Source organism: Megalobrama amblycephala, linkage group LG15 (genome assembly GCF_018812025.1).
Source record: "Megalobrama amblycephala isolate DHTTF-2021 linkage group LG15, ASM1881202v1, whole genome shotgun sequence".
NCBI lineage: Eukaryota > Metazoa > Chordata > Actinopteri > Cypriniformes > Xenocyprididae > Megalobrama > Megalobrama amblycephala.
The window spans coordinates 22,794,465-22,822,294 of record NC_063058.1 but is presented as its reverse complement, the minus strand read 5'-3'; the positions used below and the strand labels follow the sequence as shown (position 1 = coordinate 22,822,294).

The window sequence follows — 27,830 nt, the reverse complement described above, 5'->3', positions numbered from 1 at the left end:
CTGCTATTTTAACTTGAATCTGAGTCTTCAAAATCATTGAATCTTAAATCGAATTTGTACATCTAACAGTTGCCCAATGTGATTAGGTGTGGGATGGGACCAAGTGTGAACATCCCCTGTTGAACGTTGCGGTTGCATCTGATGCATTAGAAGGAGAATCCACTGTTGCTAAAGACAGGATGAACCTGACAGCCAATGTTCTAGTCTATGACAATCACGTGGAGGCAGCTCAAGACTTAAAGGTGAGTTTTGCCATCTATCTTGCAGTGGTTCGATAGCAGGAATGTCCAGTTGTGCTTGTGGAGGGTCGCAATCCAACCTTAACTAAGCACACATGAAGAAGCTAATCAAGGTCTTCAGAAGTACAAGAAGGTACTAGGCTGCGTTCAAAATTGCATACTTCACGGGTGACGTACTTCTTCTGGTGAGATTCTGAAGTGTGCATTTGACATACACTTTACTATCCCATGAGGCCAAGGGAGGGAATGACAGTGAAGCGACCCAACTGACGCTGGTAGGTCACATGACAATGACAACATGGCGAATGTAGTATGTCCAGATTACATTCATACTATACTATTACACAGTTACTGTCATAACTTGTTTTCATGTCTATAAAAATGCACTATATTAGCTTACACATTCATTATATTTACTTTACCTATTAGTAATGTCTTAATTATTTAATATATGTTTAAATAAATATATAATGAATGTGTAAGCTAATATAGTGCATATATTTAGTGAAATGCTCCCCTCTAGAGTCAATTTCTCTAGTGAACTAACATGCTGTGGACAGTAAATGACTTTCCTGAGTGGCGGTTACCAAACGCTGTCATGGCGGTTAGCAAACACTGTTGCATTACCGCGCTCACGCCCTTGTGGACTGTTTTGTTATTGTGGATCTTCTGTGACTGACTGTATTTGTCATCTGACTGTATGCACCAAACACCCCTATACTATACACAATCATACTATATAGAACCATACTTTTAAATGCTCACAAAGTAAGTACTTCAAAATAAGTGTATAAGGATTTAAGGATATAAGATAATAAGGATTTCAGACTCAGCCTAGAAGTTTCCAAGCAGGTGTGGTGGAGCTAACTTTTGTAGAAAGGTCTTCCAGGAGCAGGATTCAACACCCTTGTTTTATAGATAGGCTAGATTATATTGCCTGTTGGTTGGAAAACATGTTTATAAGGACAAATGTTGTCAAGATTCAAATAGGAACAACTTGGCTGCACTTCCTGCAAGAAAGCCTATACTACAGAAGCAGTATTCTCATTTGATCAGCCTACAAACACGACCACACGAGAATCCTTTATGATGCTGTTACTAATAATGTCTGTTTGAAACACCCATCGCAGGAGACCCACGCACCTACTCCAGCACTTTTAATGATGAATTGGGTGTCAGGTAGGACACTTGTGGGCACATCTTCTCATGGCTTATTTGAGTGGCGTTCACTCCTCTTCAGTTTACTGATTGTGTTTACTGCTCTCACTTCATTCTTGCGTTGCCCGTTTCAATTGTAAAAACCCATCAAAATGTCCTCTCCAATTGATTGACTTTTGAAATGTATAATCTCCAGAGCTACTGGCTACATTTCTACTCTGCCATCAATCGTTCTATAAATATTTAAACAGGAGCAGGGCTTTTATGCTACTTTTTGGAGCCCCAGTTTGTTTCTTTTCTTCTTCTTTTTTTATGTTTAGTTGTTCCCATGACAGTCTAGTGGCTAAAAAAAACTTTTTTTACACCTTGAATACACAATTAAAAGCACAATGAATCATTTTTTTATATTGTACAAGTCGAGTAGAGTATATATTTGGTTCATTAATTCAGTAGTTCGAAAAGGATAGTGATTTATGTTTTTGTTTTAAGCAGTACAGCATTTTTGTTTGGCTCAGCATAGTGGTTCTTTTGAATATGCACCGTGTGAGTTTTTAACAAAGGTGGGTGGAGTGAACCGAGTGTTCAAAAAAGGAAACAGCGAGTTTCTGACTATTCAAGTTCTTGATGCTAGAGCTTCTATTCAGCCATGTCCCCTGCTGAATTCCTTCATTGTGTGTTTGTAATTAGTTTACAAATTGATCTAATTACTTCCTCAACTGTGCAGTTTCAGAGAATTGTTTGATTTTAAGTTAAAGATTTTGAGTTCTTCATGCAGTTCTCTTGTATGTGTTGACTTCCTTTATAATATGTCAGTGCGAAACAACAGGCCTATCCATCACCTGCTGGCCATGATGTTGTTAAAGCATCTATTCAGCCACAAACTATCAGTTGGACTGACAGAAAGAAAGATATCCCAACACGTCAGCTACCCTTACCTACAGATAAAGCGAACAGTCATTGCAGACTGTTGGAGGATCCATAGAGAGATGTATTTTAGCCTGTGCCATCTCTTATTTATAATTTAATCTCAATGTAGAGCTGTGCATGGGTAAATGTTATTTCATAGACAGTATCTGAGAGAGTATCCATCAAGCTTTTGACACCGTTTGCATATCACTGCTTTTATGATGCAAATCTAGTTCATTTTACCTTTTTAGAAGAGTGACAAGCTAATATATGCTGATATTCTCATCCATTAAAGGTAGCTCAACAATGCAGAAGCCCAGCAGTTTAAAGGTTTAATTTGGTAATAAACTTTGGTTTCCAAGACTTCTAGAATGAAATTATGACCCTGTCTCAATTGTCGCCCTCTGCATTGATTGTTGGGTAGTAGTCCACTGTTTGAGCCTGTATCAATGCAGGCTTTGCAAAAGGCCACAGAAGGACACCCTACAGTATGTGTTGTTTTGGACCGTGCCTGTAATGCCACATGAATGTCATCATGGAACGGCAGCATATTACATTGTGGCCAGTCTTGATTGAGCTTTGCTTTGGTTCATGGTTCATGTTTGGCATAAGGTTTGGTCCACTTTGCAAGTTAAAGGGTTAGTTCACCCCAAAATAAAAATTCTGTCATTAATTACTCACCTTCATGTCGTTCCAAACCTATAAGACTTTCGTTCATCTTCGGAACACAAATGAAGATCTTTTTGATGAAATCTGAGAGATGTCTATCCCTCCATTAACTGCCTTTGCAATGAACACTTTGACGCTTCAAAACGTTCACAAAGAGATCGGAAAACGAATCCATATCAATCGAGTGGTTTAGTCTAAATTTTCTGAAGAGACTCGATCGCTTGTTATGATGAACAGATTTAATTTAGGCTTTTACTCGCATGTAAACATTTATAAGCGAACGTAAGCAGAAGCTCAACCGAATGGCGCACAAGCACAAACCTCTTCCAGAAGCTCAAACCTGCTGCGTGACACACGAGAATGAATCTCATTGGTTACGAAGCACGTTTGAGCTTCTGATCAAGCGATTGAGTCTCTTCAGAAAATTTGGACTAAACTGCTCAATTCATATCGATTAGTTTTCCGATCTCTTTATGATATTTTTGAAGCATCAAAGTGGTAGTTGCAAAGGCAGTCAATGGAGAGACAGACATCTCTCGGATTTCATCAAAAAGATCTTCATTTGTGATCTGAAAATGAAAAGTTTGGAACGACATGACGGTGAAATAACCGAATTTTCATTTTGGGGTGAGCTAACCCATTAAGGTGCGGTTATATTAGCAAAACTTAGCAAGAAAACGTCCATTGTCTATAGCTTAGAGGTGTATGAAGCACTGCTCACAAGATGTCCCTTTCAAACCAAGCAGTGTTCTGTTGGTCAGTGCGGCAAATTCGCGTGATCAGCTTGAACATGAATGAAATCTATGTGGGGAACTTTTTCACCCTCACACAAAAAAATCCCAATTGTGCATATTCCTATTGTATTTGGCCTTCAAAATTTAGCTGAGCAAAGGTAAATGTGACCACACTTTTATTCTTGCTAGAACCGCTGCCTTAGACATGTCTGACTGACATGCAAAGTATCAGTAAAATACACTGATAATGAAAATGTTAAAGGAAATTACTGGGGTTTTTTTATTATTTGGTAACTTAATCCCCAATGATCAAAAATGCAATTTATCCACTAAAGATTGCATTGAGTCAGAATATTTCCCAACCATTATCAATATCCTGGGCCGAATCGTCTCTAATATTGTGTGAAATTGCTTGAGCTCTGTGTTGAGGAGGGAGAAAATGCGAATAAAGCCAGCCATTAGGATTAAGTGGTCTGAGAGAGATAGCTTTATGAGAGAGGAGAGAGAAGGCCAAATCAATACGGCTGTCACGGTGAATGGGAGCCTTCATTGTTGGGGTCTGCGCACACACTTTCTTGACTTCGACCTACATCATATATCACTCACCCTCCACATATCATATAGGTTTAGTGTGGCACACATTAAAGGAGACATACAGTATATTATTGTTTTATTACAAATCATCTGGAAGGTTTCACTTTAAAAGGTGCCCTAGATTCAAAAATTGAATTTACCTCGGCATAGTTGAATAACAAGAGTCCAGTACATGGAAATGATATACAGTGAGTCTCAAACTCCATTGTTTCCTCCTCCTTATATAAATCTCATTTGTTTAAACGACCATCGAGGAACAGGCGAATCTCAACATAACACAGACTGTTACGTAACAGTTGGGGTGTACGCCCCCAATATTTGCATATGCCAGCTCATGTTCAATGCATTACACAAGGGCAGCCAGTATTAACGTCTGGATGAGCACAGCTGAATCATCAGACTAGGTAAGCAAGCAAGAACAACAGCGAAAAATGGCAGATGGAGCGATAATAACTGACATGATCCATGATATCATGATATTTTTAGTGATGTTTGTAAATTGTCTTTCTAAATGTTTCGTTAGCATGTTGCTAATGTACTGTTAAATGTGGTTAAAGTTACCATCGTTTCTTACTGTATTCACTGAGACAAGACTGTCGTTATTTTCATTTTTTTAAACACTTGCGGTCTGTGTAATTCACAAACACAACTTCATTCTTTATAAATCTCTCCAACAGTGTGTAATGTTAGCTTTAGCCACGGATCACAGCCTCAAACTCATTCAGAATCAAATGTAAACATCCAAATAAATACTATACTTACGCGATTAGACATGTTGCATGATGAACACTTTGTAAAGATCCATTTTGAGAGTTGTATTAGCTGTGTGAACACAGCTAATACAGCTTTTTTATGCTAATACAGTTTTTTTTTATGCTGTTAAAGGCAAGCGTGAGCTCTTGGGGCGTGGAGCACGAGATTTAAAGGGGCCGCGTACCCTGAATCGGCGCATTTATAATGATAGGCAGTTAAAAAAATTAATTAAAAAAAAAACTATGGGGTATTTTGAGCTGAAACGTCACAGACACATTCAGGGGACACCTTAGACTTATATTACATATTTTGAAAACATGTTCTTCGGCACCTTTAATGACAACAAATTTGTACTATTTTGACTTTATTTTCATCATTCTTTGTTGCATCAAGCATAAAGACCTATTTTAGTTAGCGTTTAGTTAGAATTAGTATTGTGTTTTTATCCCCCCCACCACGCTAACTGGAACTTCTTGAGGAATCTCCGAGAACACAGAGAACACCAGATATATCACCTATTGGTTTTCCCTGCCTGTCTTGTGAAATTGTCTCTCTTGCATGCTTTTTCTGCCATTTGCATCATCTGAGTCCCGTGCCAGTTGCCAAATGCACTTGTGTCATCTTGCTTATAAACTGGGAATGGATGCCTCATGCAATAATAATTGAGATTTAAGTAGTGTGGATGGCGAGAATCACTTACTACTACTTTTACTTCAGATTTTTTCAACTCCTCTAATCCTAAGTATTACAATTCAGGGCATAACTCGTTCCACACCATTTGTGCTACAGGCATGTATGATACCTTGAATTGTGCGGCTTGTTGAGGAGAGGTGAGTTATTACATTTCTAAGAGATGTTAATGAATTCTGAAACAGCTGAATAAATCACAGAGTTACATTGGAGGACAGACCCGAGCCATGGGACCAGATTATCATAGGCTCCCATGGAAGCCTGGTATTAATATTTTGCATTTTGGTGAGGCAAGATTGCAGTTTATACCTGGTAGTAATATGCATCTCAAATGCAGCTCCTGTGACCACTTGGGATTTCAAGGAAAGGGTGTCCGATCTGCTTAAACATCCTAAATGAATATGAGCACCTGCAGCATGGCTAGAGCAGATGCAGTATACTGTGACATCCTGCCTCTATACACATGTGACTATCAATTATTCATAGTGAGAGAGAAATCAAGCACCTGGGTTAACTTAAAACCCAGACAGCCCCTGCCCGTAATTGCTTCAGACAGCCAGCATATGACACTTATCCATTGAGAGAGATGATGTGAATGAAGTTTCATGGGTTTTTTGGTTGTTGTTTGGTTTGGTTTTTGTTTTGGCCTTATAGGACATTTGTTCTGTAGCAGTCTTAGATCTTTGAAATGCAGATGTGCAAACGTATATGGGTCAATGACGTGACTGGTCATTTTTTTTGTCCAAAGGCCTTAATAATAATAAAAAACTTTGATGACATCCAAAGTATGTAAGGTCGTACAACTAGATCTCTTTTATTAAATCCAAAAGGTTTTAATTATATTTTGCTACATATAAAGGTATTTTTTCAAGATTTTGAAGTGTCAAAAGGTCGTTCGGTTTAACCGTCCAAAGGCCAATACAGCCATTTAATTTGTGATTAAAATATCTAAAATGTAATAAATGTATATATTTTTATTCTTGCATTATGTTATAACATCATATATCAACATAGTGCAAAATGGTATTAAAATTATGTATAGAAGTCGTTGCTTTGTTATTTGAAAGAATGTCCGGAAAAATTAATTTCATTGTCATTCGGAGTAACCAATATAAAGGGAACGTTTTGGATCAAGTCATGTGATCAATATCTTGTGACAGGATGTGACATCATTCAGACACCTGCAAAGGACCACATGGTTGTGAAAGCAAAGTAACTAACTCTCTTAACTATTTGAAAAATTCATGTTTTCACTTGCTCATACGCATGTCCCGAAACATCAGGTCATTCGGTACAACCGCTATTAAACATGGAAAATGTTGTAATATTTAAAAAAAACTTGTACTGCATATTAAATATTTGATTGTCCTATTGTTACCTAGCTAGCAAGCCAATTAGCATGTTAGCATTGTTTGAAAATATCGTCATTCGGTAAAACCAAAAGTGTCATTCGGTAAAACCTTTTTTGGTGACAAATTTTGTCCATCTTGTAAAAAAATGACAAAATCAGTGTTAATTGATTATAAAAACCACATAATCTCATTGATAACACTTAATAAAACCTCACAATTAATTATATCGCCATTATGTTTTTTACACTTTTAAAAACCTTATTCGTCAATGATCCATATACATATGAAAAATCAATCAAAATTCTGCACTCTTAAAAATAAAGTTTTATTATTATTATTATTATTATTGGCATTGATGGTTCCATAAAGGTTTTTATATCCATCTAATTATTAAAATGTTCTTTATATTAGGCAAAACATTTTTTTAAAAGAACTGATCACAGAAAGGTTCCAAAAATGGTTCTTCTATGGCATTGCTGCAGTAAAAAAAAAAAAAAACTTTTTAAGTGTATGTGCTCATTTCTATTATTTTTACATTTAGATTACATTTTCTGTCACCTAACACTCATTTAGAGTTAATCTTTAAAAACAGTAATAATTTTCACCTTTTTATCATTAGCTAATCTAAAAATGAAAATACTTTTTTTTTTTTTCTTACTGTACATATAAAGGTATTTTTTCAAGATTTTTAAGTGTCAAAAGGTCATTCGGTTTAACCGCCCAAAGGCCAATACAGCCATTTAATTTGTGATTAAAATATCTAAAAATGTAATAAATGTATATATATAATGTTATGCATAAATTAATTTGTATCATTTAAATTGAGTAATTTTTGTTTTTAGCATTTTATTTTTCATTTATTCATATAAAATAGCTTAATTTAAACGTGGCTATTTAATACCTGTCAAAACATTCAAATAATTATTGTTAATGGGACAGAATTTTAATTAGCGTATCCCTAGTTTTAACTGTCTAAGGATCAGCATGCTGTTTAAAGCATTCTTTTAGAAATATATATATTCTAAATATAGAAAATATATATATTCTAAATATAGAAAATATATATATATATATATATATATATATATATATATATATATATATATATATATATATATATATATATATATATAGTCTTAATTGGCTGTCATGAACCGTCCCTGTTTTGAAATAAAACATTCATTTTCACACTTGTCTAGAAATAATTAAAAAACAAAACATTTTTAAAGTTTTCTCAAACTCAAAATTATTCTACACCGATGAAAAAAGAAATTGATATTCTTAGCACTCTTATTTAATATGACTTGTGCAAGCATGTGGTAGGGCACTTCAGGAATTGTCAGCTGTCAGACAATGGAGAGTCTGTCTTAAGCACAGTATTTGCTGACAAAACGAAGCGTTTCTCTTTGAAAAGAGAAGCGAGTGCAGAGAGAATAGCTGCAGAGTTACAGACTCTTTCAGAAATCTGCACAGCTAGTCTTTTTTGAGGCTTGGGAGCCCATATTCTAGCCTAGACTGGATAGTATATTTACACTGTCTGAATAGTTCCCTATTCTCTATATAGTGCACTATGTGCCATTCACCATGTAGAAAGATTTAATGAGAAGCTGAAGTGCGATGTGATGTCATGAAAATCCGTGATCCATTTTAGCGAAAGTGAGAGACTAAGTTTTGAATGCTTATATCTCATAAATGCGAATTTTGTCATTGTTTTGGAACACACCAGCTTATAACATTAAGGCTAACATATTCATACTAAAAGCTAAAAAACTTATATTTTGATTTTAGGGGGACTTTAAAGTGAACATGAAATCAAAATTTACACTATTTACATTCATAGTACACTTTATTCCAAATATTTTCAAATAAATCCAAATAACTAGCTTCCGGCAGACGCCAATGCGCAGAATGCGCAAGTCGATTTGCGGCGGAAGAATATCCTTTGACCTGACGCACAACATAATGATGAACGCAGAGGATAGAGCAAAATAAATCACCCGTCGCGGATTATAAGTCTAAAACGATCATTTTTAAAGAGAATTGTCAGAGGATTTCGATATAAGAGAAGAGGAACTTAAATTTATTGCACAGCCCTATTTGTTTGAACTGCGAGAGGCATCTAAGCTTACGATACTCCTTCATCCTGCGTCAAACATCATTTGACGATTACTCATTTGCTGCAAATCGACTTAAAGGGATAGTTCACCCAAAAATGAAAATTTGATGTTTATCTGCTTACCCCCATGGCATCTAAGATGTAGGTGACTTTGTTTCTTCAGTAGAACACAAATGATGATTTTTAACTCCAACCGTTGCCGTCTGTCAGTCAAATAATGGGAGTGAATGGGAACTTCTACTATAAGAGTAAATAAAATTTGCTTAGACAAATCCAAATTAAATGCGGCTCGTGACGACACATTGATGTCCTAAGACACGAAACGATCGGTTTGTGTCTTAGGACATCGTTTAGTGAGGTCTGATCGTGCTCTGACAACAAAAGTGATGTCTAGCACTCATTGAAGTATATGCGCGAGACATCACTGCCGTTGTCAGAGCGCGATCAGACCTCACTAAACGAGTGCTGAATGCAGTTGGACATTGTGGTGTATTAGAGGTAAAAATGATATAAATACTGCTCGGTTTCTCACACAAACCGATCGTTTCGTGTCTTAGGACATCAATGTGTCGTCACGAGCCACAGGGTTTAATTTGGATTTGTCTAAGCAAGTTTTATTTACTCTTATAGTAGAAGTTCCCATTCACTCCTATTATTTGACTGACAGACAGCAGCGGTTGGAGTTAAAAATCATCGTTTGTGTTCTACTGAAGAAACAAAGTCACCTACATCTTGGATGCCCTGGGGGTAAGCAGATAAACATCAAATTTTCATTTTTGGGTGAACTACCCTTTAAGCATTCTGTGTACAGAAGCTAGTTATTTGAATGTATATAGTTTTAAATATGGATATTTTTCTTACAAAGCATCGCTTTGCTTCAGAAGGCTTTTTTTAACCCCCTTTTTTTTTCTTTTAATGGTTGGATGCATTATTTTTGGCTTCAAAATTCAGCCCCCGATTCACTACCATTATAGACCTTGGAGGACTAGGGATATTTTTAAATATAACTCTGAATGTGTTCTTCTGAAAGATCACATACACCTAGGATGGCTTGAGGGTGAGTAAATCATGGGATAATTTTCATTTTTGGATAAACTATCCCTTTAACTTATATTGAACCTGGAATTTCATGCAAGTTTGTGGGTGTTGCATTGGGCATTTTGTAATTTATTGTGTTTTACTTCACATCCATATTGATGGATGATCCAAGTGTATGTTTTTCTGGTCATGAAACACTTCATTATCTTGCTAAACAAAGCTTTTTTCACCCATCTGGTCAGCGCCATATGTTTTTCTGTGTGTTACCTTTTGTATCTGTTATATTTACACATATACTTTAGGCCGTAACCTCATTGGTTTTTAATTATTGTTTGATGTCTTCACAAAATACTTTTTTAAGTGTGCGCTTTGCCTCTATTTGTTCATTTTCACCAGCATGTGTTACGAATATTGTTTTTTTTTTTTTCATGAAAGGCAGCTTTTCTTGCTCCTCAATCCCTATTCGTTTTTCCACATAGATGAAGGTCCGGACAAGGTTTGTTCTATCCAGCCACACACATCAACAAAGCTTGGGGTAATGGAATTTTCCATGTAGCATAAGAGTTGAGGAACGTTGCAGTTTTTCTGCTGGCCTCGCCAGCACCATCAGAGGAGCTTCACGCCAAGCTAGTGCGCACCTGTGCCGAGCAGCCCGGCTCCTTCCCCTGCTGTGCGTAACCAACCGTGCAGTGAGCTCGAGTAGGAGAATACCAAGTATATGTAGATTTGTCTCTACCAATGGCTTTATGTTCTGAGTCATTTCTCAAGGAAAATGCTGCAAGTCTGATCGGATGTAGGAATACTTAATCCAAAACTTTAAATTGTCATCATATACTCATTCTCAAGTCATTTCAAACCTGTGTGACTTTTTCTGCAAAGATATAGATTCTCATAGAAGCTCCTTTTACATATAATATAAGTGAATCGGGACTGGGACAACACAAATGTATCATAATAGTGGTCCATACAATTTTGTGCGCTATGTTCCAAGTCTTCTGAAGTCGTACAAAAGCTTTGTCTGAGAGAAATTGATGTGTTGACTAATCATCATTGACATCAATGAAGGAAAATTTTCAGAGAATAACTGTTTAAAGGTACACTAAGTAAATACTGGCCCTCTAGCAGTTAAAAAAAACAAAACTGCATACATTTTATGGAAGAACATTGTATTGGTTGTGCTTCGGACCTGCATGACTGCGGATGATTATGGTTATCCTACTGCTCATAAAACATTCATTACCGTTTTAAGAGATATAACCAGTTTAGATGGAAAGGATCTCAAGCTGACTAGCTGAAGACGTTACTATAGCTTTACCCATTGATAGACATGCTACTTCCTTGAAAATAAATTCCAGCACAGCGCTACAACAACCATAATGAAATGACCCTTCGCAATAGATAATGCTTTACAATGAACTACATATGGCAATTACTCTGCTCAATAAAATACCTTACTCGCTTGTTGAGTAATAAAAACACCATCTCCATTTCACTTTTACAACATTTCAAATCCCTCAGTTCTCACCATATCTGAAAAGACAAGCCAATGTTGGTTCTTGTTTTATTACGAGCTCTGTCGTGTTCTCTTTTTCCAGCAGACTCTCGTTTATTCTGCATTTGTTTAAAATAGGTGATTCCCTGGAGGTTCCAGATTTTCTGGCCCTGGATTTTCATGTTTCTTGCCCTTTGTGACAACTAACCTATGCCACTCCTGGACTAACTTTTCTTTATTTACGGATATGACGAGATTTCCCTCGAAAACCATCCCGACAGGTCTAAAATATAAACACTTATAATAGACTTACCATAGTGAATCAATGTAAAACAAAAACATGTTTTGTAGAAGAATTGATGATGTATTGATGTATTAAATGTATTGATTTATTTATGATATATTCAATTTTGTTGTTTTTGAGCAACAAAAAAAAAAGTTGTATAGTGTACCTTTTAAATTCGGTTTGTTTGTATTCATTTTAGTGCTTCAAAGCATTTGGACTATAAATCCCTTTTATTATACTTTAATGGTGCTTCACTGTCATTTTGTCATTTGCCATTATATTATTTATTTTATTTTATTTTTTTTTAAGAGAAGTTTTCTTTTAAAAAATCAGCTTCCAAGGGGGATAAAAATCAAATAGGGATTTTAACTAAGGTGGGAAAGTTTGTATTCATTTCAAAGTAAAACAGTAAAAATAATTTTAAAATACAGCCTCTAGTTTGGAATGGCATGATGGTGAGTAAATATGGACTGATTTTTTTTAATTTTTGGACTATTCCTTTCCACACTCTTAAAAATAATGGTTCTCTGGTTCCATAAAGAACCTTTAAAGGGTTAGTTCACCCAAAATTAAAAATTCTATCATTTATTACTTACCCTCATGCCGTTCCACACCTGTAAGACCTTCGTTAATCTTCAGAACACAAATTAAGATATATTAATTGAAATCCGATAGCTCCGTGAGGCCTCCATAGGGAGCAATGGACACTTCTTCTCTCAAGATCCATAAAGGTACTAAAAACATATTTAAATCGGTTCATGTGAGTACAGTGGTTCAATATTAATATTATAAAGCGACGAGAATATTTTTGGAGCACCAAAAAAACAAAATAACGACTTATTTAGTGATGGCCGATTTCAAAACACTGCTTCAGGAAGCATCGGAGCACAAATGAATCAGTGTGTCGAATCATGATTCAGATCGCATGTCAAACTGCCAACGGCTGAAATCACGTGACTTTGGTGCTCCGAACAGCAGATTCGATACACTGATTCATTTGTGCTCCGAATCTTCCTGAAGCAGTGTTTTGAAATCGGCCATCACTTTTCATTATTTAGTTTTTTTTGGTGCTCCAAAAATATTCTTGTCGCTTTATAATATTATTATTGAACCACTGTACTCACATGAACTGATTTAAATATGTTTTTAGTACCTTTATGGATCTTGAGAGAGGAAGTGTCCATTGCTCCCTATGCAGGCCTCACGGAGCTATCGGATTTCAACAAAAATATCTTAATTTGTGTTCCGAAGATGAACGAAGGTCTTACGGGTGTGGAACAGCATGAGGGTGAGTAATAAATGACAGAATTTTCATTTTTGGGTGAACTAACCCTTTAACATCCACTGCACTAAAGGTTCTTTAAAGTTTCTTTAAATTATTCAAATGTTCTTCAGACTAAAAAATAAACGTCTCTTTTTAATAACTGTTTATCGAAAGGTTCTTTATGGAACCAAAAAATGTTTCTCTGTGGTGTTGCTTCAAAAATCCTCCTTTTGGAAGATTTATTTTTAAGCATGTATTCAAATTCAGAAAGTGATGTTGGTGGTAATAATGGATGTAATAAAATGGTACCGCATATCCATTTATTTCTGTTCATGACTTTACATCACTCATATCTCAAGGTTGTTGAAACTAACGTTGGTGTTTTGTAAATGATTGTGGCACAGGCTTGCATTGTGATGTTCAATTCTTGTCTGATTGTTTGTCCAGAAGAAGAAAGCACTGGTCTGGGAGTTTAGTGTCTGTTTGTGCTGTTGGATATGAGCAAAAACATTTGGTTATCTCAAAAGATCCAACCAGATTTCTTCAAGGCCAACTTTATCGAGCCAAACTCCCAAGTTCTCTTTTTAGCTCCAATCTCACACCCCAGTTTTCAGTTGTCAGCTTATCAAGCAAGATGGTAATGAGCTGAATCACATTTGCACTCATGGAAAACAAGCCTGTTTTCTCTGAATGTGGTTACCCACCTTGTTCTGTTTCTGGAATAAGTCTGTTTCAATCAAATATTGATGCTGAATAATTGATGCCACCATTCAGTTTGTTCAAATGATTTGGTTTGCTCCTCCATAATGCCTTTTTTAGGCTGTATAGAAGCACTGTCTAGGGGCTGTATTGCATCCAGCCCGTTTATGTGAATGCCAGCACTAAGGCTTACTTCAGATCTCTGTACAAACAGAGACTAGGAGGTAAAATCAGGTAAACAAAGAGATGGCTTTCGCCCGAAATCCCAAAGATGACGTCAACGGTGTACAGCTATAGGACGACTCCCAGAACCTGATTATAAATGTAGAACAGAAATCTGAGACAGACTGTTTAGAAGTGTTTTGATATCATATCCACTATTTGTCTATTTAATGTCCATAAAGAAGACAGTGTTGTTGCACAAGTGTTCATTAAGTGATTCAGGGTCTCTCTGTCTGTCTTCATGTTGCTCATAGTGATCTCAGGGGACCAACACATTTTTTCTTTCCGTCTTCTTACTGTAATGTTGAGACTCTATTGTTCAAGTTTAGTGCCGTAGCTCCCCCTGCTGGACAGATAATTGAACATTCAGTTACATTTTATTCATTTAAGTGCTAGAATAGAGATTTAAAAATGGTCAAGGTATAGATGCAGTGACAAAGTTTTTTTTTTATATAAGTTATGTATTTACAATACAGGTCAAAAGGTGTAATACGTTTTTTTTAAATATTTTTTTCCCAAAGAAAATAGTTTTACTCAGCAAGAATGCTTAAATTGATCAAAATGACAGTAAAAACATTTATAATATTAGAAAAGATTTCTATTTCAAATAAATGGTGTTCTATTGGATTTTCTATTCATCATAGAATACTGAGAAAAAAAATAGTAATTTCCACAAAAATATTAAGCAACACAGCTGTTTTCTATGGAAGAGGATTAGGGCAAAGCAATAATAAAAAAATAAAACCATTGTGAGATTAAAGTCATTATAATGAGAGATTAAACTCACAGGTTTTCGTGAAAAAAAAAAAAAAAAAAAGTTGAAATACAATGTTGAGAATAAATTCATTAAATTTCAAGAATGAAGTCGTGTTTTGAGAAAAAAACTCATTAATTTCATGAAAAAAAAAGTCAAATAAAATGTTGAAATTAAACTAATTAAATTTTGAGGGGAAAAAATTTTTATATTTTGTGGAAAAAAAAAAAGTCTAAATACAATGTTGGGAATAAATTCTTTACATTTTGAGAATGAAGTCTAAATAAAATGTTGAGAATAAACATGCATTCAATCATGTTCATTTCATATTGATAGGACATTAAGCCACATTAAGATAACTTGACTAAGTGATCCAATTCTTTCATGTCCATCAGTATGAAATGAACATGACACTGATCGAATGCTTTTTTTTTTTTTCTCTGAACACGACTCCATTCTCAATGTAATGAGTTTATTCTCAACATTGTATTTAGACTTTGTCTCAAAAAAAATTTAATTTAATCTTGCATTATAATGACTTTAATCTCAAAATGGTTTTATTTTTTTATTATTGCTTGGTTGGTTGGTTAGTTAGTTAGTTAGTTGTGAACAAATATTTACTCCTTCCTGATTCTCTCTTTAATTGCATAATTCTCTCTGACTGGTTTCATATGTTCAAATGAAATTTCAACCTGACAAAGCATAGTTTTGAAATCTTTATTTCATTTATTTAATAGAAGTCCCTGTCGAAGTAATTGCCCCAGTAGGCTTGAAATGAAGAAAACAACAGCTACATTTTAGTTGGTAGTTTTAGAAGACTGAACATAGACAGGCGTTATATAGAGAGTGAAGTGGCCACTTTAAAACTTCTACAGGTACAGAATGTAGCATTAAAAATATTTCCAAAACAGCTAAGGGGAAAGTTGAGATAGCAGTTTGAAAAGGGTTACAATTTCCTTTGTCTGAATGGCTGAAAAGGAGCTAAATGAAATTGTTAGGGTGGTATAATCAAAGTCTAGACTTGAATCCTGTGGAGATAATGTGGCAGGACCTGAGCAGCTCGTACTTGAAGAATTCCCAGATCCATCATTCTTTAGAGTTGAAGAAACTGACATTGTAATGAAAACATCCTTCTGTTTGTGTTTGCGTTCAGCCCGGCACGTTCCTGCGGTTCTACAATCTCCATTCACTCCATCAGAAAGCTCCGGACCAGCAGCCAGAACAACCTGAACATCTCAGTTTCCACCTCCATGGAGGGACGACATATGGACGAGGTTTACGCAGCCTTCCTGCAGAGAGCCCTGATCTACAGTCCCTCAAGAGGTGAGTCTGAAGACTACGGAAGAGGATTAGGGCCAAGCAATAATAAAAAAATAAAACCATCTCGAGATTAAAGTTGTTAAATTTCGAGAAAAATCTCGTTAAATTTCGAGAAAAAAGTCGAAATAAAATGTTGAGAATAAACTCATTAAATTACGAGAAAAAACATGTTAAATTTCAAGAAAAAAGTCTAGATAAAATGTTGAGAATAAACTCATTAAATTATGAAAATAAAGTCATTAAATTACGAGAAAAAAGTCAATTATGAGAACAAATTCGTAATTTAACGAATTTGTTCTCGTAATTTAACAACTTTTTTCTCATAATTTAATGAGTTTATTCTCAACATTTTATCTCGAATTTTTTTTCTCGAAATTTAACGACATTTTTCTCATAATTTAACAAATATTTTCTCATAATTTAACGAGTTTTTTCTCGTAATTTAATGACTTTATTCTCAACATTTTATCTAGACTTTTTTCTCGAAATTTAACAAGTTTTTTTCTCGTAATTTAACAAGTTTATTCTCAACATTTTATCTAGACTTTTTTCTCGAAATTTAACGACATTTTTCTCATAATTTAACAAATATTTTCTCGTAATTTAATGACTTTTTTCTCGTAATTTAATGACTTTATTCTCAACATTTTATCTCGACTTTTTTTCTCGAAATTTAACACGTTTTTTCTCGAAATTTAACACCTTTTTTTCTCGTAATTTAACAAGTTTATTCTCAACATTTTATCTTGACTTTTTTCTTGAAATTTAACAACTTTTTTCTCGTAATTTAATGACTTTATTCTCAACATTTTATCTTGACTTTTTTTCTCGAAATTTAACACGTTTTTTCTCGTAATTTAACAAGTTTATTCTCAACATTTTATCTCGACTTTTTTTCTCGAAATTTAACACTGTTTTTCTCGTAATTTAACGAGTTTTTTTCTCGTAATTTAACAAGTTTATTCTCAACATTTTATCTCGACTTTTTTCTCGAAATTTAACGGCAGTTTTCTCATAATTTAACAAATATTTTCTCGTAATTTAATGACTTTTTTCTCGTAATTTAATGACTTTATTCTCTACATTTTATCTCGACTTTTTTTCTCGAAATTTAACACGTTTTTTCTCGTAATTTAACGAGTTTATTCTCAACATTTTATCTTGACTTTTTTTTCGAAATTTAACAACTTTTTTCTCATAATTTAATGACTTTTTTCTCGTAATTTAATGAGTTTATTCTCAACATTTTATCTAGACTTTTTTTTCTCGAAATTTAACGAGTTTTTTTCTCGTAATTTAACAAGTTTATTCTCAACATTTTATCTCGACTTTTTTCTCAAAATTTAACGGCATTTTTCTCATAATTTAACAAATATTTTCTCATAATTTAATGAGTTTATTCTCAACATTTTATCTCGACTTTTTTTCTCGAAATTTAACAAGTTTTTTCTCGTAATTTAACAAGTTTATTCTCAACATTTTATCTCGACTTTTTTCTCAAAATTTAACGAAGTTTTTTCCCCATAATTTAAAGATTTTATTCTCAACATTTTATCTCGACTTTTTTTTATCTCTGAGTTTTTTCTCAAAATTTAACAACTTTAATCTCGAGATGGTTTTATTTTTTTATTATTGCTTGGCCCTAATCCTCTTCCATAGAAGACCACTGAAAATGCCTTTTTTTTTTTTTTTTTTTTTTTTTTTTTTTAATTTCCATTACAAGAAATATATTATCAGCCTAACAAATTTGATTAGTGATGTAAAATGGTGCAGAATCTTAAATATTTCTTATTTTGTCTCATAATGTTGCTTTGTTTTACATTTGTTTTACTTTGTTCTTTGTGATTGTTTCCAGATTTAAATTAGATTATGAATCCACAATGTCAATTTAGATTGAACCAATCTCTCTACACAAACACAAAATACCGTTCCAAAGTTTGGGGTTGGTAAGATATTTTTTTTTAATGTTTTTTTTTTTTATGCTCACATTTATTTATTTTTTACAATTTCAAATTGAATTTATTCATTTATTCCTCTGATGGAAAAGCTGAATTTTCTCAGCCATTACCCCAGTCTTCAGTGTCACATGATCCTTCAGAAATCATACTTTTGAACGGTGGTGGTGGTGTGTGTATGCATGTATGTGTATATATACACTACCACTCAAAAGTTTGGGATCGGTAAGATTTTTAATGTTTTTAAAAGAAGTTTCGTCTGCTCACCAAGGCTTAATTTATTTAATTAAAAATACAGTAAAAACAGTAATATTGTGAAAAATTATTACAATTTAAAATAACTGTTTTCTATTTGAATATATTGTACAAAGTAATTTATTCCTGTGATGCAAAGCTGAATTTTCAGCATCGTTACTCCAGTCTTCAGTGTCACATGATCCTTCAGAAATCATTCTAATATGCTGATTTGCTGCTCAATAAACATTTATGATTATTTTCAATGTTGAAAACAGTTGTGTACTTTTTTTTCAGGATTCCTTGATGAATAGAAAGTTCAAAAGAACAGCATTTATCTAAAATACAAAGCTTTTGTAACATTTTACACTGCCGTTCAAAAGTTTGGGGTCTTTAAGAATTTTTATTTTTATTTTTTTGAAAAGAAATTAAAGAAATTAATACTTTTATTCAGCAAGGATGCATTAAATCAATCAAAAGTGGCAGTAAAGACATTTATAATGTTACAAAAGATTAGATTTCAGATAAACACTGTTCTTTTGAACTTTCTATTCATCAAATAATCCTGAAAAAAAATATTGTACACAAATATTTTGTACAATTGTACACATTGTTTCTTGAGCAGCAAATCAGCATATCAGAATGATTTCTGAAGGATCATGTGACACTGAAGACTGGAGTAATGATGCTGAAAATTCAGCTTTGCCATCACAGGAATAAATTACATTTTCAAATATTTTCAAATAGAAAACAGTTCTTTTAAATTGTAATAATATTTCACAATATTACTGTTTTTACTGTATTTTTAATTAAGTAAATGCACCCTTGGTGAGCAGACGAAACTTCTTTTAAAAACCTTAAAAATCTTACTGATCCCAAACTTTTGAGCGGTAGTGTACAGTATACACACACACATAGTCTGGATATATAAGAATTTGCTGAAGTCATGAGTATCATGATTTTCATTTGCATTATAAAATAACTTCTGTGGCCCCTTAGCTGTCTACCTAACATTCTCTTCGTGTCTCTCTTCTTTTCTCTCTCTCTCTCTCTACTGATCAATATTCAGTGTGCTGGAGAATCATGTCGATCTGGATGAGCATGATGACATAAATGATGGCACGTTACTGGAGATTTGGTACACACCGCCAGAGGCTGTAGGTTGGTAGTGCCTCTTTTAGTTTCCAATTTATATCCAGTTTTGTGTCATGCTCAGCTGGTCTTCATCTGTATATGCTTATGTTTTCTTCTAGTCTTGCCAAATGATGAAGAACCAGGTATAGATATATTATATATTATTAGGTTTTAATGACTTCTCAAAGCTTTTTCTCCACCACAGATGAATAAAACGATAAATAAGCTTTAATAATTAAAAATGTTATCGTTTTTATTTCAGATGGAGAAGCAGATACAGGACCACCTTATACAGGTAAAAAAAAAAAAAAACAGTCACATCCTGCTCTACAGTAAAAGTGAAGAGTAAATGTTAAATGTGCCGTAGAACATGTTTTCAAATTATGTAATATAAGTCTAAGGTGTCCCCTGAATGTGTCTGTGAAGTTTCAGCTCAAAATACCCCATAGATTTTTTTTTTTTATTCATTTTTTTAACTGCCTATTTTGGGGCATCATTAAATATGCACCGATTCAGGCTGCGGCCCCTTTAAATTCTCGTGCTCCCCGCCCCCGAGCTCGCGTCTGCCTTAAACACCATAAACAAAGTTCACACAGCTAATATAACCCTCAAAATGGATCTTTACAAAGTGTTCGTCATGCAGCATGTCTAATCGCGTAAGTATTGTATTTATTTGGATGTTTACATTTGATTCTGAAAGAGTTTGATAGTGCTCCATGGCTAAAGCTAACATTACACACTGTTGGAGAGATTTATAAAGAATGAAGTTGTGTTTATGAATTATACATTATAAAGTGTTTAAAAAATGAAAATAGCGACGGCTCTTGTCTCCATGAATACAGTAAGAAACAATGGTAACTTTAACCACATTTAACAGTACATTAGCAACATGCTAATGAAACATTTAGGAAGACAATTTACAAATATCACTAAAAATATCATGATATCATGGATCATGTCAGTTATTATCGCTTCATCTGCCATTTTTCGCTGTTGTCCTTCTTGCTTACCTAGTCTGATGATTCAGCTGTGCACATCCAGATGTTCTTGTAAAATAAATATGTGATTGTTCAGTGCGGACATGTGAGCACAACACGCAGCAGCTCACACTGGCCCAGGTGAAGCGCTCCACACCCCCGCTGTCATGTCATGTCCGAGCCCGGGTGAAGAAGTACCATCCCCAGCAGTTATACCAGTGCCTGAAGCTCTTCTGCTCCAAGTGTAAAACAATGTGAGTCCCACGCTTACTGTAACCTACTCTTGACTTGCATCCATGAAAAGAATACTGAGAAGGTTGAATGTATACATAATTGTTAGTTGTTTAAAGTGCTCCTATTATGCTTTTTGCTGTTTGTGAATGTAAAAGTTCTGCAAAGTTTCCTAGATCAAAGTGCTCGATAAATGGAGTTATGTTCTCTCAAAAGAAAGAACCGATTCTGAACTGCCTGAAATGAGGAGTCAGTAATTCCAGTCTTACTTCCTGCATGAGCCTACATAGGTTTGTAACAAATTTGCATAATGCCAGCCTGTGGTCTTCATTGCCTGCTCATGATCAAATGTCTACTTTGACCCTCAAACACTGTAGTTGTAGCTGATGCTGGAAGTGTCTTGTGTTGCTGACATGTCGAGATAACGCTGTTTTCTGTGCTTTGATGCACTTCCAAAGGATGAGGCTTGAATTGATAAGCTAAAACCAACGCCATTGTTACTGTTCAGATCACTGCGTATGAAAGTGCTGAGGCGGATCTGGAGCTGAAATTCAGATATGGTTTTGGCCGTTTCTTTTCCGACTCATTCTGTAAGCAGTAGACCAATCACGACATACTGGGCCATCTGACCAATCAGAGCAAAGTAAACATTAACCTTAAACACATAAACAATAAACATTTAAATAAAATTACATTTGTGTGATTTATACTGGTTCAAGGGCATCTTTAATTCAAAATGGGTCTCATTTTGATCCTAGAAGAGAAGTATATTTGTGCACATTTTGTTCTAGAGTAGCAGACTTGAACCTCAGATTTATTCTTCTAGATTTGTTCTGTCTTCTTTGCCCCCTGGTGGCTATTAAGTAGAACAAAACTGCAAAAGTTAAAGGCTTAGTTCACGCAAAAAATTTAATTTCTGTCATTTATTACTCCCCCTCATGTCGTTCCACACCCGTAAGACCTTCATTAATCTTCGGAACACAAATTAAGATATTTTTGTTGAAATCCGAGCCCTGCATAGCCAGCAATGACATTTCCTCTCTCAAGATCCATAAATGTACTAAAAACATATTTAAATCAGTTCATGTGAGTACAGTGGTTCAATATTAATATTATAAAGCGACGAGAATATTTTTGGTGCACCAAAAGAACAAAATAACGATTTATATAGTGATGGCCGATTTCAAAACACTGCTTCAGGAAGCTTCGGAGCGTTTGTGTTGAATCAGCGGTTCGGAGCGCCAAAGTCACGTGATTTCAGCAGTTTGCCGGTTTGACACGTGATCCGAATCATGATTCGACACGCTGATTCATAACGCTCCGAAGCTTCCTGAAGCAGTGTTTTGAAATCGGCCATCACTATATAAGTCGTTATTTTGTTTCTTTGGCACACCAAAAATATTCTCAACAGGGTGAAGCAACAGGAGTGAACTCAATTGACATTGAAAGGCGAGGAGACTTACACACTGTAAGATAATTAGTTGATTTATTGATTTATGATGAGTTGATATCGCGTTTTAATATGCTCCCGAGATTTTTAGATGGATGCTGAGGCTTTTTAGGTCGGGTAGAATCTGCGATCTCTGACCCAATCTGTTTGCTGGTTTCCATGGCTACAATTCGCTGCATGTTTTTTCCGCCAACTGGCAACCCGGGGTGGCGAAATACTATTGGGTACATTGGCAAAGTACGGTCTTGCACAGAACAAAACAAAAACAAAAATTCCGACATGGAACGCAAATTTCTAAGTAAAATAACTGGCTGTAGCATTGGTTTTCAGAGAAACGAGTATGTGAACTCAGCATGTTTAATAAATATCTGCAAACATATTATGGTATTTTTATGCTTTAGTACAGTCAAAAACTTACATAGAGCACCTTTAAAAAAAATCCTGGCTCTTTCCAGCTTTGTAATGGGACTGATTGGTGCCTGAGTTTTTGAAGCTCCAAAAAGTGCATCCATCCATCATAAAAGTAATCCATATGACTCCAGTGAATAAATGCCTTCTGAAGCGATGCAATGCGTTTTTGTGAGAAAAATATTCTTATTTATAACTTTATAAACTATAATCACTGGCTTCCGGTAACAGCCATACGCAAGTCGATTTCCGGTGGAAGAGTGACTCTGAGGGTGAGTAAATTATGGGATACTTTTCATTTTTGGGTTAACTATTCCTTTAAATTGACCAAAAGTGACAGTAAAGACACGTTTAATGTCAAAAAAGTTTTCTAGTTTAAATAAACTTATTCATCAAAGAATCCTGTAACAAATGTATCCAGTTTCCACAAAAAATATTAAGCAGCACAACCGTTTTCAACATTGATAATAATAAGAAATAAGCATCAAATCAGCATATTAGAATGATTTCTGAAAGATCATGTGACACTGAAGACTGGAGTAGTGATGCTGAAAAGTCAGGAAAAAATTACATTTTAAAATATATTCAAATAGAAAACAGTTATTTGAAACTGTAATAATATTTTTAATCAAGTAAATGCAGCTTTGGTGAGTATAGGAGACTTTTTGACTCCAACATTTGAATGGTAGTCTACATTTTCTTTGTTTGTATGTGACAGGAAAGACGTTCCCGATGACAGCGCTGTTGGTAAAGTCTTTCGGGACTCTGCGAGAGATAACCAACCTTGCGATGAGCAGTGGGCCGCCACTTCGTCAGCGAGCTCCAGAGAGCCCGGCAGAACCATCTCAATGCACATATCCAGAGACATGGTGGGGGAAAGCACTCACATGCAGCTGATATTCGTTGAGGGTGCGTCGGACTACAAATAAAATCTTTTTTAATACATATTTTTGACATTAGTTTAAAGATATGGCTTTGTATCTACAGGAACGACGCTGGATGAGATTTGTGTTTTATCACGCGATTACAAAAACATGGTTCCCGTGAGATCAGAGAACGGCAGGATGACCCTGATGGATCTCACAGCTCCTTTCCTGTTCTCTGGAGACAAAAGATATTACGGGTAAGAGGACAGGCGTACATACTTAATTTTAAACTCCCCTGGTATTCAGTGCATACATGTAAACACCGTTTGAAGGATACGATCACGTCTGTATTTAGTTAAATGGATATTTGTGTGCGTGTCTCAGGTGTAAGCGGTGCTCTATGAACACGTTTGAAAACCCTGTGTTTACTGGAGTGGAGACCTGGGATGAACAGGCAGTTGCTGAAGGTACTTCCTCAAAAAATTAATAATTGTATCATCGTTTTGCACTAATTTATGCCTATTTATTACCTGATATGTAGAATATTTTTACGATTAAACATTTATCTAATCTAACTCCTGTAATGTGAAAACAATTAATACAGCCATCAAAATGTATAAACTAAGAACAAATTTCTATAGGTGCCACATGAAACTGATTATTAATGTCTAATGTTTCTAGATGTTGTATGATGACTCATTCATACAGAATGAGTCATGTTTTTTTTAAATATACTTTATAATGAATTTATTCACATTTTTTATTTCCTTGTTATATTACTTTAAATTAAAATAAAAATTGAAACAACATTCTCAATTCAGTTCTGAATGGTGCAACCATAATGAAAAGGGGGAAAATATCATCTAAATATAATCAGTCCACTTTGGGATGCTGGAGAGACTGTGGTGTATTTAAAGCACATTATACACACATTTTTTACACTTGTAAAATAATAAGACAAAATTGGACATAAGTAATTAGATAATAGAACAAATCTTTAAGAAACCAAATATAATAAAGATGCTAAATATAGTCTTGGGGTTATAGGATCTGTGTTACTTAATAAAGGTTAGTTATATTTATTTGGAATATTGAGAATTATAGCGCTTAAAGCAATAACAACATTTTGGAGAAGGCAAGAATTCCCAGTTGTAAATGATTGGATTATAGTTAGTTTCCAAAGTATAATCTATGGAGATAACATGAAATTAAGGGCAAAAGAATACTTTTTTCCCCATCTTATATTTTATTAAGTATTATGTCATGAAGGTGTGGGTAAAAGTGCATGATATAAGTGAAAACAAGTTGATTTTCATTTCGGAGATGTAAAATATGTATTTATTCATTTATTGTGTTTTTTGGGTGGAGTACGGAAGAGGATTAGGGCCAAGCAATACTAAAAAAATAAAACCATCTCGAGATTAAAGTTGTTAAATTTCGAGAAAAAACTCGTTAAATTTCGAGAAAAAAGTCGAGATAAAATGTTGAGAATAAACTCATTAAATTACGAGAAAAAAGTTAGTTAAATTTCAAGAAAAAAGTCGAGATAAAATGTTGAGAATAAACTCATTAAATTACGAGAAAAAAGTCGTTAAATTTCGAAGAAAAAAGTCGAGATAAAATGTTGAGAATAAACTCATTAAATTACGAGAAAAAAGTCGTTAAATTTCAAGAAAAAAGTCGAGATAAAATGTTGAGAATAAAGTCATTAAATTACGAGAAAAAAAGTCGTTAAATTTCGAGAAAAAAGTCAGATAAATGTTGAGAATAAAGTATTAAATTACGAGAAAAAAGTCGTTAAATTTCGAGAAAAAAGTCGAGATAAAATGTTGAGAATAAAGTCATTAAATTACGAGAAAAAAGTCGTTAAATTTCGAGAAAAAGGTTGAGATAAAATGTTGAGAATAAAGTCATTAAATTACGAGAAAAAAGTCGTTAAATTTCGAGAAAAAAGTCGAGATAAAATGTTGAGAATAAACTCATTAAATTACGAGAAAAAAGTCGTTAAATTTCGAGAAAAAAGTCGAGATAAAATGTTGAGAATAAACTCATTAAATTACGAGAAAAAGTCGTTAAATTTCGAGAAAAAAGTCGCGATAAAATGTTGAGAATAAACTCATTAAATTACGAGAAAAAAGTCGTTAAATTGAGAAAAAAGTCGAGATAAAATGTTGAGAATAAACTCATTAAATTACGAGAAAAAAGTCGTTAAATTTCGAGAAAAAGGTTGAGATAAAATGTTGAGAATAAATTTGTTAAATTACGAGAAAAAACTCGTTAAATTTCAAGAAAAAAGTCGAGATAAAATGTTGAGAATAAACTTGTTAAATTACGAGAAAAAAACTTGTTAAATTTCGAGTAAAAGGTCGAGATAAAATGTTGAGAATAAACTCATTAAATTACGAGAAAAAAGTTGTTAATTTCGAGAAAAAAGTCGAGATAAAATGTTGAGAATAAACTCGTTAAATTACGAGAAAAAACTTGTTAAATTTCAAGAAAAAAGTCGAGATAAAATGTTGAGAATAAATTAGTTAAATTACGAGAAAAACTCGTTAAATTTCAAGAAAAAAGTCGAGATAAAATGTTGAGAATAAATTTGTTAAATTACGAGAAAAAACTTGTTAAATTTCAAGTAAAAAAGTCGAGATAAAATGTTGAGAATAAACTCATTAAATTATGAAAATAAAGTCATTCAATTACGAGAAAAAAGTCATTAAATTACGAGAACAAATTCGTTAAATTATGAGAAAAAAGTTGAGATAAAATGTTGAGAATAAACTCATTAAATTATGAAAATTAAGTCATTCAATTACAAGAAAAAAGTCGTTAAATTATGAGAACAAATTCGTAATTTAACGAATTTATTTAACGAGTTTATTCTCGTAATTTAATGACTTTATTCTCAATATTTTATCTCGACGTTTTTCTCGAAATTTAACAACTTTTTTCTCGTAATTTAATGACTTTATTCTCAACATTTTATCTCGACCTTTTTTCTCGAAATGTAATGAGTTTATTCTCAACATTTTATTTAGACTTTTTTCTCGAAATTTAACAAGTTTTTTCTCGAAATTTAACAACTTTAATCTCGAGATGGTTTTATTTTTTTATTATTGCTTGGCCCTAATCCTCTTCCGTAGTGGTGGGTGTTATTAACACAAAAAAAATGGGGAATGAAAAGAGGAGAATAAGAAAAATGAAAGAAATATGGGGAAAAAATATGTACTTAATTTTGTTGATTGTGTAATAAAATATAAAATGAACTGAACTGAAGGTGCAGTAAGCGATTTCTGAGAAACACTGTTGATACTTGAAATCATTCCAAAAAAACACACCCCTCCCTTCATTGCTCCGCCTCCAAAATGCATCTCTTTATCATAGCTGAAGCGAAGCAAAATAATAAAGTGAAGATGACACTCATCACTCATGAACATACAGTACACAAGAGTATATGAAGAATTTGGTTCCAAAACGCTGTAACTCAATTTTGATTAATTTGAGTAAAAAGGTGTTTTCTTTACCAAGAAAGTGGCAAGATGAAAACCACTATTTTCTGTTTCAAACTTTCACATAGCATTTTTAGGTTATAATAACATTAAAAATTCAAATCTAGATTTTGTTTTTCAAAGGTTTATTATAAAAACTGATTATTTTTTCCCCAAACTGCAATAAATCCATGACACAGTTTTTTTTTTTTTTCAAAATGCAATTAATCCATCAATATAAAAGTTATTTTTCATATTGAAAATACTCAACAAAGTAAGTTGATTCATATATATGACAGTCTCTTTGTCAATACTAATTTTATATACAGGCATTTGACTAAAAATACATTCAGTCGTCACTCCCAAAATTAATTCAACGAGTCATCTTGTTAATGTTATAAATTGATTATGTCTCCGTTTGTCATTACCGATTCAAGAGTATCTGGCACCACCGAACGGTTAAAATAAACACATTTGCCGAGTACATTGGAATTGATTGCAACTACCAAGGGGTGTCGCTATACCAGAGATGTTCACGAGTCTTTAAGCTGGAGTCCGAGTCAAGTCTGGAGACTTTTGTCACGAGTCCGAGTCGAGTCTCGAGTCATTAAAAAAAAAAAAAATAATAATAATAATCTCATAATCAAATCCTATTTTTTTTATCCTAGTTGTATTTTATACACAAAATAATAAGGTCCTATGATATAAGGGATAATGTACATCCAGTTTGTTATTTTATAATCCATTACAATTTACAAAACAGTCGACCTGGCAACACGAGTAGTCATTTTCAATACAGTCGCT

The 27,830-nt window shown here is 33.9% G+C and overlaps 1 protein-coding gene across 5 annotated transcripts in view; it reads left to right on the top strand.

The window, feature by feature from the left end:
• The window catches only part of pot1 (protection of telomeres 1 homolog), an 83,780-nt gene that overhangs the window by 52,993 nt on the left and 2,957 nt on the right, over nucleotides 1-27,830 (top strand). For 4 of the 5 annotated variants that reach the window (XM_048158741.1, XM_048158737.1, XM_048158739.1 and 1 more), the window contains 9 exons: nucleotides 87-242; nucleotides 16,120-16,289; nucleotides 19,545-19,636; nucleotides 19,729-19,752; nucleotides 19,872-19,904; nucleotides 20,684-20,840; nucleotides 23,394-23,584; nucleotides 23,663-23,798; nucleotides 23,926-24,008. In XM_048158741.1, the coding sequence (XP_048014698.1) occupies nucleotides 87-242; nucleotides 16,120-16,289; nucleotides 19,545-19,636; nucleotides 19,729-19,752; nucleotides 19,872-19,904; nucleotides 20,684-20,840; nucleotides 23,394-23,584; nucleotides 23,663-23,798; nucleotides 23,926-24,008 (1,042 nt within the window). The remainder of the gene's footprint in view (nucleotides 1-86; nucleotides 243-16,119; nucleotides 16,290-19,544; nucleotides 19,637-19,728; nucleotides 19,753-19,871; nucleotides 19,905-20,683; nucleotides 20,841-23,393; nucleotides 23,585-23,662; nucleotides 23,799-23,925; nucleotides 24,009-27,830) is intronic. The other variant, XM_048158738.1, reaches the window with a different exon arrangement.